Here is a 12691-nt window from a genome sequence, read left to right as displayed (position 1 = left end):
AGAAAAGAAAATAAGATGGATTTGTCAGTTATATTAAATTATGTCCATTCAACCAATCACTGGAAAAAGTGAGAAGACAGGCTAAATTTTTAATGGAACATAACATTGTCTTAAAGTTGCAAAGCTTTACCATCTACTGTCTTGTCTGTTTATTTTGATTCTCAGAATAAAGAACCCAAGAAACAGAGCCTCTGATGTATCCATTTTACAGATGGACAACAGAAACCCAGGAAGAGTGGCTTTTACTAATTCTAGGATGCAAAGGAGATAAGGGAGTGCAGAGAAGAGGTGCTTTCCTGAGTGGATCAGGGAAGGGTGTATCATGAAAGGCTTCCAGAAATTAAACAGTGATTGAGAGTAGTAAATCACAGTTGTATACCGACACCAGTTGAAGAAGAGAAGACTCTAGGTACATGACTCTGCAAAGGTTTGAGAACATGTGGGAGTCTGGGAAGTTGACAGGATACAATAATGATGGAACTGTGGCAACAGCTGACACTATGCACCAATTAACGAAGTATGAACTTTAACCTTAGAGCCAAGATGTTTCTCTCTTCCCCTGTCTGCACACACACACACACACACACACACACACACACACACACACGAGTATTCTCAACAGAGAGAAAATGTGCACATATAGGTGCTTTAGATCTTTCTTGTGGCAGGGTGGGTGGAGGTTGGACAGGCTAGGCTAGTTGTTCAAGAACCCTAAAGAGATGGTGGGGGTAGAAATCAGAGGTGTGTCCCCAAATCTCCTGGTGCTACTGGGTAAGAAGTTGTCCCTCGTGTCTCTACTTCCTCTGTCTATAAAGACAAAATAATAGGTTTGCATCTGTCTGCCTTGGGAATTGCTTGAAAATTAATGGTGCAGAGACCTGGCTAGCTTCCATGAGTCAAACAACACCCTTGTACAGTATACTACTGACACACATTAAATGCTGATATATAAAACGTGTTTTGAAGGTGGATCTGAGAATAATTATAGTTTGTTAATTATTGTTAATTTTACCACAGCTTGGAATGGTGGACTTTCTCTAGATTCTACAACAGATTGCCGCCCCTCCATCCCATTAAAGAGGCACAGTTTCTCACAGGCTCCATTCTCTCATTATACTTAGTGGTTCAGCCACCTCCATTGATTACCGAGAAAGAAAATCAAATTTACAGAATATCTCCTAGTGGCCTTACTGAATCTACAAAATAAAAAGTTTCTTTTCACTTATCTTTAAGAAGTATAGGCACACAAGAACTTTTAATACTTGGCACACCGACCAGGACAGCTGGATTCTGCAGGTGATGTGGTAATAGAATTGTTTCACTAGCCTGTCTTCATATTCTGCACCACTTTGTTTTCATAAATATTCATTTACAGGACGCAATCCTGGGAAATCAGTGGCTGGGTGACTTCAGGTCCCCTTGCCTCATCTGCATCATCTCTCCTAGAGTAGGATTTACTGACAGTGCTGCTTGTATCCTGTGAGGTTGCACTAATGTTGGTGACCAGAGAAAGAATGAAGGAACTGCCTAAATGTGTTATGAGGTGTCCTGGAGCAAGAAGAGAGGGAAGCAAAGAGACTGAAGATAGGAGTTGGGAGAGAAAAAGAGGAAGTATGGGATTATGGGACCTGGAATGAGATGGGCAATGGGTGTGGAGTTCAGCAGCTGGGCCTTTAGAGGAACTCAGGAGGCTGCTCTAAGAAAGATGGGACCCCCTGGTTTGGAGCCATAAAGAGGGCAGCGTCTCCAGGGTGGGTCCAGGTAAGTACTGGTTTCCTCTGTGGACTTTTGGTCAGCAGATGGCAGGAGCAGCCTCCCCTGCCTGATCCTATCTCAGAAGGCTTCCTTCGTGGGACCTGGGAATGGGGAGTGCCACCCAGATTCCACTGGGTGAGTCACTGGCTAACCAGTCCTGCAGGTCCCCGAGGATATAAGAGCAGGAGAGAGCGGCCTGGCAGCAGTCGCCGGCAACATCCTACCCAGTCTGATCCTTCAGAATCCCGGTTCCTGGTCAGTAGCTGTAAGTATGCTCTCCTCCACCCCACCATGGCTAGGGGCTCGGAGTTAGCACCTCTGCTACTACTGCTGCTGCTGGCGGTGGTGACCCGCTTTTGCGTGGCACAGACCGACTGTAAGTGTCCCACCAACAAGATGACCGTCTGCAGCTCTGAGAGCCCAGGTGGCGTCTGCCAATGCTGGGCAATTGGCTCACCGGTGTTGGTCAACTGTTCCACGCTGACTTCCAAGTGCCTGCTGCTCAAGGCGCGCATGAGCGCCCAGAAGAGCGGCCGCACCCTGGTGAAGCCTAGCGAGCACGCGATTGTAGACAACGATGGCCTCTACGACCCAGAATGTGACGAAAAAGGTCGCTTCAAGGCACGGCAGTGCAACCAGACCTCGGTGTGCTGGTGTGTCAACTCAGTGGGTGTGCGCCGCACGGACAAGGGCGACCTGAGTCTGCGCTGCGACGAACTGGTGCGCACCCACCACATCCTCATTGAATTAAGCCACCGACCGACCGACAGAGCCTTCAACCACTCTGACTTGGACTCTGAGCTGCGGCGGCTCTTCAAGGAGCGCTACCAGCTGCGCCCCAACTTCCTGTCGGCAGTGCGCTATGAGAAGCCCACCATCCAGATAGAGCTGCGGCAGAACGCATCGCAGAAGAGCTCGGGAGACGTGGACATCGCTGACGCCGCCTACTATTTCGAGAGGGACATCAAAGGCGAGTCGCTTTTCACTGGTCTCCGCGGCCTGGATGTGCAGGTGCGTGGGGAGCCCCTGCACGTGGAGCGGACTCTCATCTACTACTTGGACGAGAAGCCCCCTCAGTTCTCGATGAAGCGCCTCACCGCTGGTCTCATCGCTGTCATTGTTGTGGTTGTGGTGGCGCTAGTGGCTGGCGTGGTCGTCTTGGTGATCACCAACCGGAGAAAGTCAGGAAAGTACAGAAAGGTGGAACTAAAGGAGCTGGGGGAGATGAGAAGCGAACCTAGCTTGTAGATGTCCAGCAGGTACTGGACTTCCGCATCACCCCAGACAGAATGGGCTGGCCTGTTGGTTGATTCTTGGCCAGGAGGTAATTTTCCTCCCCGTTCTGACCTCTTCCTTCTCTGTTCACAAACAAATTCGCTAGATGCTGAGTTCAGTTCACCTCCTCGCCTTTGGTCTTGAAGGAAGCATTTCTGAAATTCCTTGTTTGGTCAATAAAAACCTGATCAGGAACTTAAGCGAAGGTGGGCTCGGTGGCTTAGTTAAGAAGCAAGTGCCAGACAGCCCGGAATTGTTTCCCAGAGACTTGTATCCACATAAAGACTTAAATCAGTTGAAATGGGAAAGCAGAGCTTTTTTTGTTGTGGGTTGGTATCCGTCTGCTCCTTGTCTTCCCGGAAAGAGGAGAAGTTCACTAATTGAGCCTGTGCAGTGTTCTTCATCCGCCTTCGTTTGTACGGGAGGAAAAGGCGTTTCCAATATCTGAATACATTTTAGATATCTCTGTTGAACTGTATCTATTCTTCTGCCTGCTCTTGATGGAGCTGATACTAGTAATCTTCTCTTTTGTAAAATGTTTGTACAGATGCGTCTTTGATAATGCTGCTGTTTTTTAAGCAACAACTCAAGTTTAATAAAATATGGGAAAGGCATAAACCTAAAGATGGACTGTGTGAAAATTTCCTCCAGAATTATATCATTTTGTTGTTTTCCTTTGTCTAATGCTTGGGTTTTATATTTTAAATTCTAACATTGACTATTGAAACTCTGGTGTTTCCTGCAGGCTGGGGTGGTATACTTGCCTACCATCTGACAGGCCCTCCTGAGTTCTGTCCCCAGCAGGCGGCAGGGGGCGGGAGGGGGGGCGGGGGAGGCACAGGAAAGATTGAAACTTTGGAATTGCAATTGCCTTGAAGGTGGTTGCTAAAACTAGCCGCCTTCAAACCGGCAGAGGTGTGAGATGGGAGCAGCCTCTAGCTGCTTATTAACAGACAAACCTTCCTTATATAGTTCTTAAGCCACGTGGAGGAGCTAAGACCACTCCCAAGAATCCTGGGAAGTAAATGACTAGATAGGTGGCTTCATGCGACTCATCTTTTGAAAAATAGGGCTAAGAGTCTGTTTCTTTCTTGTAAGAACACTCGCCTGTTGGCGATGGTCAGCTGTATTAATGTTTGCTACTGAGTGTTGTGGAGGGACAGAATCGGGGAGGGGGTTAAGGGGGGGAGATCTGAAGGTAGAAGTTGGGAGAATGGGGTGGGGCAGCGCCTCCAGGTGCTTTCCTGAAATTCCAACCTTTACTATTGGTTCCATGCTAGTTTCCGAAGGTGGGAGGTGTGGTTGCCTAGCAAAGGGAAGCCGCGCGGGGGTAGAGCCTGGGCGGGCAGGCGAGTATCGGTTTCCTCTCCTGGCTTTCGTTTGCCCAGAGGCGTGTGCAGTGTGATGCTATCGCGCAGGGCTGTGGAGAGGGAGGGCCACCCAAATTCCTTTAGGTGAGCCGCTGGAACCAGCCGATCCGGTCTGGCGGAGAATAAGGGAAAGAGAGAGAGGGAGCGGTCCAATCCGCAGAGTTCTGCAGTGTCCCAACACCCACTCCTAGCCTGTCAAACCCCACGTCTGGTCCACCCCTTCGCGGCCGGGCTTACTACAGTACTGCCAGTACTAAAAGTGATGCTCCGCTTCGCACTGGTACAGGACAACGACACCTGATCTGCTAACTAGATGGCGACCCAGGGGTTGCTGCCACTGTCGAGTTGGGCTTAGGTTTGGTGACCCACTGCTCCACGCTGACCTCCACGTGCCACCCGCAGCTCAAGTGCGTGAGCTGGTGAGGCTCCTTCGTTTCACAAGAGTATTTTCTCTTAAGAGTCCTACTCTGAAATAGGGGGTACTAATCTCATTTAGCTGTTGGGCAAATACACTAATCTTGGTGTTCAGACTGTTAAGGAACTTCCCCAAACCCATATTTATGAACACTTGCACCATTTTTTCCAATGCTGTACAAGTCAGTCACTGATTCCATCAGCTTACCGCTTCCTTTTCGCTCACTGCTACTCACGAGAAGCCAAGAGTGTCGCTCTGGGACAGGAAGTCAATGCAATATCCGGGAAGCTGATATTCCACAAATATTTAGATGCAAGGCTTTCTCCCCCACAGAAACCTATCTCCTCCCACCCTTCCTCTGCTGACCAAAACTGAGCCTCAGTCTAAAGTACCTTGCTGGTAGCTAAGGGATAGTAGCTGGGGCTGTGGGTGTTTGGCGTTGGTGATTTAGGTTGCTTCTGGGGAGTAATGACTGTCAAGCTTTAAAAATTCCTCTGCTGTTCCAGTTAAACCACTTAAAGGAAGGGAGGGGGTTCAGGCAGGTTCCCAGCAGTGGCTTGGAGGTGGAAGTGCCTAGTTACTCCCTAGTGAGAGAGACTCTGCAGTCGTCATTCCCAAGTGGCTGCCTTCCTCTTACAGATTCACCCTAGGGCCCTAGCTGAAAAGCCTTTCGGAAAGGCGAAGCATCCTTTGACCTAACCTTCCACTACAAGGGTGAAATGAACAAGGGTTTCCCAAAACTAAATTTCTGTGGCCCAGTTGGAGCTTACAGGTTTCATTAAATTAACTTACCTTCAAATCAAATAAGCGGATGAGAATGTGGATGTGGGCAATAGAAAAAGGAGCTCTCTGAGAAAGCCTTCCTCTATCAGAATGAGGTACTGGCTGAAACATCAGTTTCTTCTCTTAGCCCTGAGTAGATGCTTTCCACTTTACAGTGCTCCCAGTTGGCTACCCTCTCACAGGCGAGATCTTTGAGATACTGACTTACTGGAGCATCCAAATTCAAATCCTGTTTGGGTGAGAAAGTCACCAGCTCCCTTCTCTGTGTGAAGATGACATGAGGTATTTGCTGAGTTCAGCTTGTTTACACTACTCTCGTTTCTAGATCAAATGACACAAGAAAGCTAAGGTCTAAAGAGGGTGACATGTGTGCACATCTTCCATGAGTCAAGGTCTGCTTTGACTTCTTGGCCCATGTGACCGCCCTGAGCACCTGATGTGTAGGGTACCTTTCCTCTTCATTTCTTTCAAGCTGGTTATATTTCTGTTTTCAGCTCAACCTATTTGCTGAGGACAGACCTGAAACAATGACCTTCAGGACTTTGGCCTCTTCCTCCAGGATTCCCCCTCACTCCAAAATTTCCCTTTCACTGGCTGGTTTGAGTTCAGGCTGGTGCTGGGCCTGAGAGGAATGTGAAAAGCAGGTAGGGCTCTCCTCAGGTCTCAACTCGTCCTCTGAGCCGCCAGCAGTCATGGTTAATTTCCTTGTGAGTCACCAGGGTTTTCTCCACTATTTCCATTCCCTTAAGAAGAACAATAGCGAGCATTATTTACCCCTCTTGCATAGTTTTGTTTACTGTTTCCAGGTAGAACATTAGAGACAGGAGAAGTGACAATTTAGTTGAATATTTATTCATATATACATATAGATGAAGGACTAAAACACAGAGAAAAGACTTCCCTAAGCCAGGAAGCAGGTGGCAGTTATACTTGAGTTCCTAAACTCCTCACGGTCCCATCTAGTGTTCATTCTGCCTGCCTGATTACTCTCGTTTGTTTTTTGATTATTTACACACATCTTTTAAAGATAGGGTTGCATTCTGTACTCTTGGCTGGCTTAGAACTCACTCTATAAATCAGGATGGCCTCAAACTCTCTGCCTCTGCTTCCTGAATGCTGAGATTAAACATGTATGTCACCCTGCCTGGTGATTATTTATTTCTGTTTTTAAGATATGATTATTCTATAGCTTTTGGATATCATTTAAATGGGAGCGATAATTTGGTTAAATGGTTGTAAGATGGTAAGCTTTGAAGTCATGGCTGCTATTTTCCTTTTTTAAAATGGATATAGTTTTATTTAACAATGTGCTTGGTCTTAATAGTTAAGACCAGGCCTAGCTGTTGAAGAGATTATATCACTCCTGTTTGATCTACAGGAAGTTAGCCTAAGAGCCTGGAGGAAAAATTACTGGTTGTGAATGAGTTCGTAGATCATCCACCCACTTGCACATGGAAACATCTCCTTTTCTAGATTTCTGTGATAGGGAAACTAGGGGGCCATCTGTTCACAGAGACAGTCATGGCTCCTCTGGCTTGTACAAAACATCCATGTTCAGCTGAATGAGCAGAGACATATCTTCAACCATGATATGAGAAACAAATTTCTTTCTCTCTCTCTTTCTTCTTTCCTTTCTTCTCTCCCTCCCTCCCTTCTTCCCTCCCTTCTTCCTTCCTTCTTTCCTTCTTTCCTTCCTTCGTTTTCAAGACAGTTTCTTTGTGTAACAGTTCTGACTGTCCCAGAACTCTCTTTGTAGACCATGCTAGCCTCAAACTCACAGAGACCTGCCTACCTCTGCTTTCTGAATGCTGGGATTACAGGCATGTGCCACCACCACCCATTTTAAATGTGTTTCTTTTTAATCTTCAGGTTTACACACTCGTGGAAGCTCCATCTTGTAGACATGAAAATTCATTTAAGAAAACCCAAATTGAGAATGCCACTGAAGGGGCTCCCTGCATAGGGAGTAGAGGTCTAGTATCTGATTTCTGAGGACACAGGATGAAAGAGTTTGGCACTGGGTAGCTAGGTGATAAAGCGTTCAGAGCACAGAGGATCTCCCATGGCAAGACAGGCTTCTCAAAGCCACCAGGAGAGATAGATTTTTGTCCTATGTCCCCACAAACTTTCTCTCCCCATCACAACCATTTCTTTTTAATTTAATACCCAATGTCAGTTTTTTTTTGAGGGGTGCAATGAACTTTATTGATGGTATTCAAGAGAGTAGGGCTCCCTAAGCCCCCTCCTGCTATTCGGGGGGTCTGGGATGGAAACTGTGAGGGAGATGCTCAGTGTCAAGGGTTAGTTAGGACAGGGACTGCTCAGCAGCCGAGGACCTCTCTCTTGCTGTGTCCTTGCTGGGATGGGTGGTCCAGGGTGGGCTTCTTACTCCTTGGAGGCCATGTAGGCCATGAGGTCCACCACTCTGTTGCTGTAGCCGAATTCATTGTCGTACCAGGAAATGAGCTTTACAAAGTTGTCATTGAGAGCAATGCCAGCCCCAGCATCGAAGGTTGAAGAGTGGGAGTCACTGTTAAAGTCACAGGAGACGACCTGGTCCTCAGTGTAGCACAGGATGCCCTTTAGTGGGCCCTCGGATGCCTGCTTCACCACCTTCTTGATGTCGTCATACTTGGCAGCTTTCTCCAGGCGGCAAGTCAGATCGACGACGGACACATTGGGGGTAGGAACGCGGAAGGCCATGCCCGTGAGCTTCCCGTTCAGCTCTGGGATGACTTTGCCCACAGCCTTGGCAGCGCCAGTGGACGCATGGATGATGTTCTGGGCAGCGCCACGGCCGTCTCGCCACAGCTTCCCAGAGGGGCCATCCACAGTCTTCTGGGTGGCCGTGATGGCATGGACTGTGGTCATGAGTCCTTCCACGATGCCAAAGTTGTCATGGATGACCTTGGCCAAGGGGGCTAAGCAGTTGGTGGTGCAGGAAGCGTTGCTGACAATCTTGAGGGAATTGTCATATTTGTCATGGTTCACACCCATCACAAACATGGGGGCATCGGCAGAAGGGGCGGAGATGATGACCCTCTTGGCCCCACCCTTCAAGTGGGCCCCAGCCTTCTCCATGGTGGTGAAGACACCAGTAGACTCCACAACATACTCGGCGCCGGCATCGCCCCATTTGATGTTGGCGGGATCTCGCTCCTGGAAGATGGTGATGGCCTTCCCGTTGATGACAAGCTTCCCATTCTCAGCCTTAACTGTGCCTTTGAACTTGCCATGGGTGGAGTCATACTGGAACATGTAGACCATGTAGTTGAGGTCAATGAAAGGGTCATTGATGGCAACAACATCCACTTTGCCAGAAGTGAAGGCAGCCCTGGTAACCAGGCGTCCAATACGGCCAAATCCGTTCACTCCGACCTTCACCATCGTGTCTCTGGAAAGAGGCTGGCACTGCGCGAAAAGAAGCGGCTGTCTCTAGAACAGGCAGGAGCAGAGAGCCCCAATGTCAGTTTTAAAGGACGTCTTGATCCTGCCTTATCTCTTTTTTCCTCTTCCTATCTTTCCTTTTTCTTTTTCATCTCTCAAAAAAACAGAAACAGTCCTGGTTTGAGGGGTCTCCATGAACTCCTGAGAAATGGACCTGTTCTACATTATCTACAACATATTTTTACCTCTTTCTTTCAAATTACCTTCTGTCCAAACTCCCTTATCTCACCCTCCTTTTCTTGCTCTTAAAGCAACCCCTACTATTTACAATTTTCCCCCATGCTTTCTATCAAACCAATACTATTCATTAGTCTTTCTTACTGTGGGATTTTTTTCCTTCATTTTGCTTTCCATGAATAACCATAATATCTGATGAAATAATCACACAGTACTGTCAGTGTCTCTTTAAACTCCAAAACAAAGCAATTGGTGCCTTTAGGATGATGGTTTTGTAGCTGATATAAAATAAATAACTCTATTTTCATGAAAGGTCTACCCCAGATAGTAATTAATGCAGCAAAATGCAAATAGGATTCTACTTTCATGAACGGAATGGGATTAGAGCCTAGTGCCTTATAGAGTGCCTTATAGTGTCTTATAGAGGAAATGACTCTTCAACACTTCCTCAAACTAATTTCTCCAGAACATTGAAGACACTCACACTGAAAGAGGAAAAGTGACTTAAATAAAAACTTCCCAGATGCACAAGTACCAATGCAAACACAAAAGTAACATGAACAGAAAGACAGCTTGTCTCCTCCAAAAAAAATACTAATCACAGAGTACTGACCCCAATGAGAATGATTTCAATAAAATTCCAGATAAATAACTCAAAAGAATGATTATAGACATATCCAAAGAAATCAGAGAGGCTGTGAATAAACTCCTGAATGAATTCTACGAAAACACAAAGAGCTAAATGAAATAATGTTATAAAAATAGAATTTAGTCAAAAGATAGAAATGCTGGGGGGGGCTAAATAGATGGTCCAACAATGAAGAGGTGCTCTAAGTTCTGCTCCCAGCACCCACTTTAGGCACCTCCATGGGCACCAGCATTCCTGTACACATACCTACACAGAGACACATAGATATACACATAATTTAAAATAAAATAATTTTAAAACATAGAATAAATATGAATAAAAAACTGAAATAGTAAAATGAAAGTTTCAATAAGTTAAATAACAAGCTCAGATGAGTACCTCACCCATAGAATTGCCATAGGGAGAATAGAATATAGGGACAGAAGACAAGGTAGAAGAATGGAGTATTCTGTCAAGAACAAAGATACATTATTTAAAACATACATATGGAATATGGAAGATCTATGGGATGCTAAAAAATAGTTACAGGCTAAAAGCATAGAAAATATGTTCAATATAACAAGAATCTGCAAATCTAGGGAAGGAAATGTTCACCAAGGTACAACAGGCATGTAGACTATCAAACAGATAAGATCAGAGAAAAAACTCTATGTACCATATTAGAATCAAAATAGAACAACTAATATATCAAAAGGTGCAAGAGATAAAAATGAAGTTACATGTACAGGCAGTCCCATTAGAGTAACAGCTGATTTCTCAGCAAGAACTTTTAAACAGAGAAAGCTTTAGAATGTTATATTTCAGCCTTAGGTACATCTTTGGCTCCAAGACAGACTACTATACCCAGCAAAATTCTCTATCATCATGGAAAGGAAAATCAAGCTTTTTTTTATACTAAGGATGACTTAAGGAACTTATGGCCATTGACCTCTACAGAGAATACTGTAATAAATTCTTCAGACTGAAGAGAACAACAAACCCATGCAAGAAGCTACACAGAAAATTAGTTACACAAATAAGGATTAGGAAAAAAACAAATATTACATCAATAAATTGAGAGTAATTAATATATAACTTTCGATAATAACTCTGAATTCTCAAGCCAAAAGACACTAAGTAAGAGATTAGATGAAAAAGAGAGTCCTTGTCTAGAGGACTCTAAAAACTGGAGCAACCTCTGGAAATCAATGCAGGGGTTCCTCTCAAAGCTAGAAATATATCTCCACATGATCCAGTTATACCACTCTTGAGAATATCCCCAATGAACTCTGTATCTTACTACAGAGATAACCTGGACTAGTGAGAGGCTTCTGGGAGGGAGGACCAGGAGATGAGAAGTAATAAGGAAGACAGGAAAGCTTTGGATCAAAAGTTCTTGTACAAGTTTATAGCTCATATAAAGAAATATATTAAGAAGTACAGCATCACTTTAGGAGGTGCCTAAAGTGGGCAGTGGTGGCACAGGCCTTTAATTCCAGCACTCAGGAGGCAGAGGCAAGTAGATCTCTATGAGGTCAAGGCCAGTCTGGTAAGTACTATGTCCTAAATACAGATTGCAGGGGGTTGAGGGTGGAAAGAGAAACATGTCAGAGTCAGCAGAAAGCTATTACACAGTAGGACAAAGTCAGCAGGAAGCTAATCAAGCAATGTTGTGTAAAAGGAAAACAAGATATATCAAGTATGACAGAGTAAACATACGGTGGCCTTGCCAGTCTCTACCAGGGGAAAAGAAAAGTTCCGGGGGGAAAAAAAAAAAAACCTTAGCTCTTTTGATGCCCCCAGCTTCAGACCTTGCCCAGTCTCCTCCTGACCAACATACAGAAGCAGCTTTCTCTCTGCCGTTTCATCAAGGCCTCTGAGAAAGCCTTCTATCAGCCTGAATCTCAGCACAGAGATCCTTGTCCTTACTTCACTGTCTCTCCATTCACAACTTCCAGAAACTAAAAAGAGCCTAGATGTTCATCAGCGAATGAATGGACAATAAAAACGTGACATATTTATTTACACAGTAGAGTACTGTTTAGGTGTTAAGAAAAGAAAACACAATTAAGCCCAGTGGTGGTGGTGCATAACTTTAATCCCCCAATTAAAGGTTAAAGAGGATGGCAGAGGCAGGCAGATCTCTAAGAGTTCAAGGCCAGCCTGGTCTACAAAGTGAGTTCCAGGACAACCACTACTGTTACACAGAAAATCACTCTCTAGAAAACAACAGAAAAATAGAAAAAGTGGGCCAAGGGGGGTAGAAAATTATAAAATGTGCAAAAATTATAAATAAATGAAACTGGAAATAACCATCCTGAGTGAGGTATCACAGACTCAAAGAAACAAAGATAGCATTTTCTCACATATGTGGACATTAACTTTGAAGCTTTGGATATAGGTGTTTGGTTTAAAATACCCATAGAAGTTAAGAAATTAATAAAGGAACCTGTCAAGCCAGGAGAGATAGAACATAATGTTATAAATGGAAGAAATAGGAAGGATTAAAGGGGTGGAGGTGGAAAGGCAAGGTATAGGAATGAATGAGGGAGACTAACACTAAAAGCCTTTTTTGAGGAAACCTACCAGAATAGATACATATATAAAAATATATACATATATAAAAAGAGTTTAAATGGAACTACCCTATAATGGGAGACAAACAAAATTCCAACTTGATACCATACACTACCAAAAGTTCCCAGTACCAGCAATAGAAATCTTAGAATTTCTGGCCAATGGGATCCCATAACTCCCACAAACATTACATGATATTCCCATTGCTCTCGGTTACCCTCCAGCACATGACAGCAATTGAAGACACCATATACTTGAGTCACA

At 44.9% G+C, this 12691-nt stretch overlaps 2 protein-coding genes across 2 annotated transcripts; one reads left to right on the top strand and one right to left on the bottom strand.

Moving 5' to 3' along the window:
- The first annotated feature begins 1947 nt into the window (after positions 1-1947).
- Positions 1948-3688, top strand: Tacstd2 (tumor associated calcium signal transducer 2). The gene has a single exon (XM_050130342.1). It carries the CDS (start codon positions 2047-2049, stop codon positions 3001-3003), a length of 957 nt encoding a protein of 318 aa, XP_049986299.1. The 5' UTR covers positions 1948-2046; the 3' UTR covers positions 3004-3688.
- Positions 3689-7855: 4167 nt separating this feature from the next.
- On the bottom strand, positions 7856-9076 carry LOC126493360 (glyceraldehyde-3-phosphate dehydrogenase-like). The gene has a single exon (XM_050130347.1). It carries the CDS (start codon positions 8983-8985, stop codon positions 7984-7986), a length of 1002 nt encoding a protein of 333 aa, XP_049986304.1. The 5' UTR covers positions 8986-9076; the 3' UTR covers positions 7856-7983.
- Between the last annotated feature and the right edge of the window lie 3615 nt (positions 9077-12691).

Source organism: Alexandromys fortis, unplaced genomic scaffold, assembly GCF_014885135.2.
Source record: "Alexandromys fortis isolate MF-2015 unplaced genomic scaffold, M_Fortis_MF-2015_v1.1 scaffold_338, whole genome shotgun sequence".
Taxonomy (NCBI): domain Eukaryota; kingdom Metazoa; phylum Chordata; class Mammalia; order Rodentia; family Cricetidae; genus Alexandromys; species Alexandromys fortis.
Note: the sequence above shows the minus strand (reverse complement) of the source record. Positions and strands in the feature narration are given on the sequence as shown.

Bases quoted from the DNA above. Each gene is read 5' to 3' on its own strand.
- Tacstd2 (XM_050130342.1), top strand. From the start codon at position 2,047: ATGGCTAGGGGCTCGGAGTTAGCACCTCTGCTACTACTGCTGCTGCTG.
- LOC126493360 (XM_050130347.1), bottom strand. From the start codon at position 8,985: ATGGTGAAGGTCGGAGTGAACGGATTTGGCCGTATTGGACGCCTGGTT.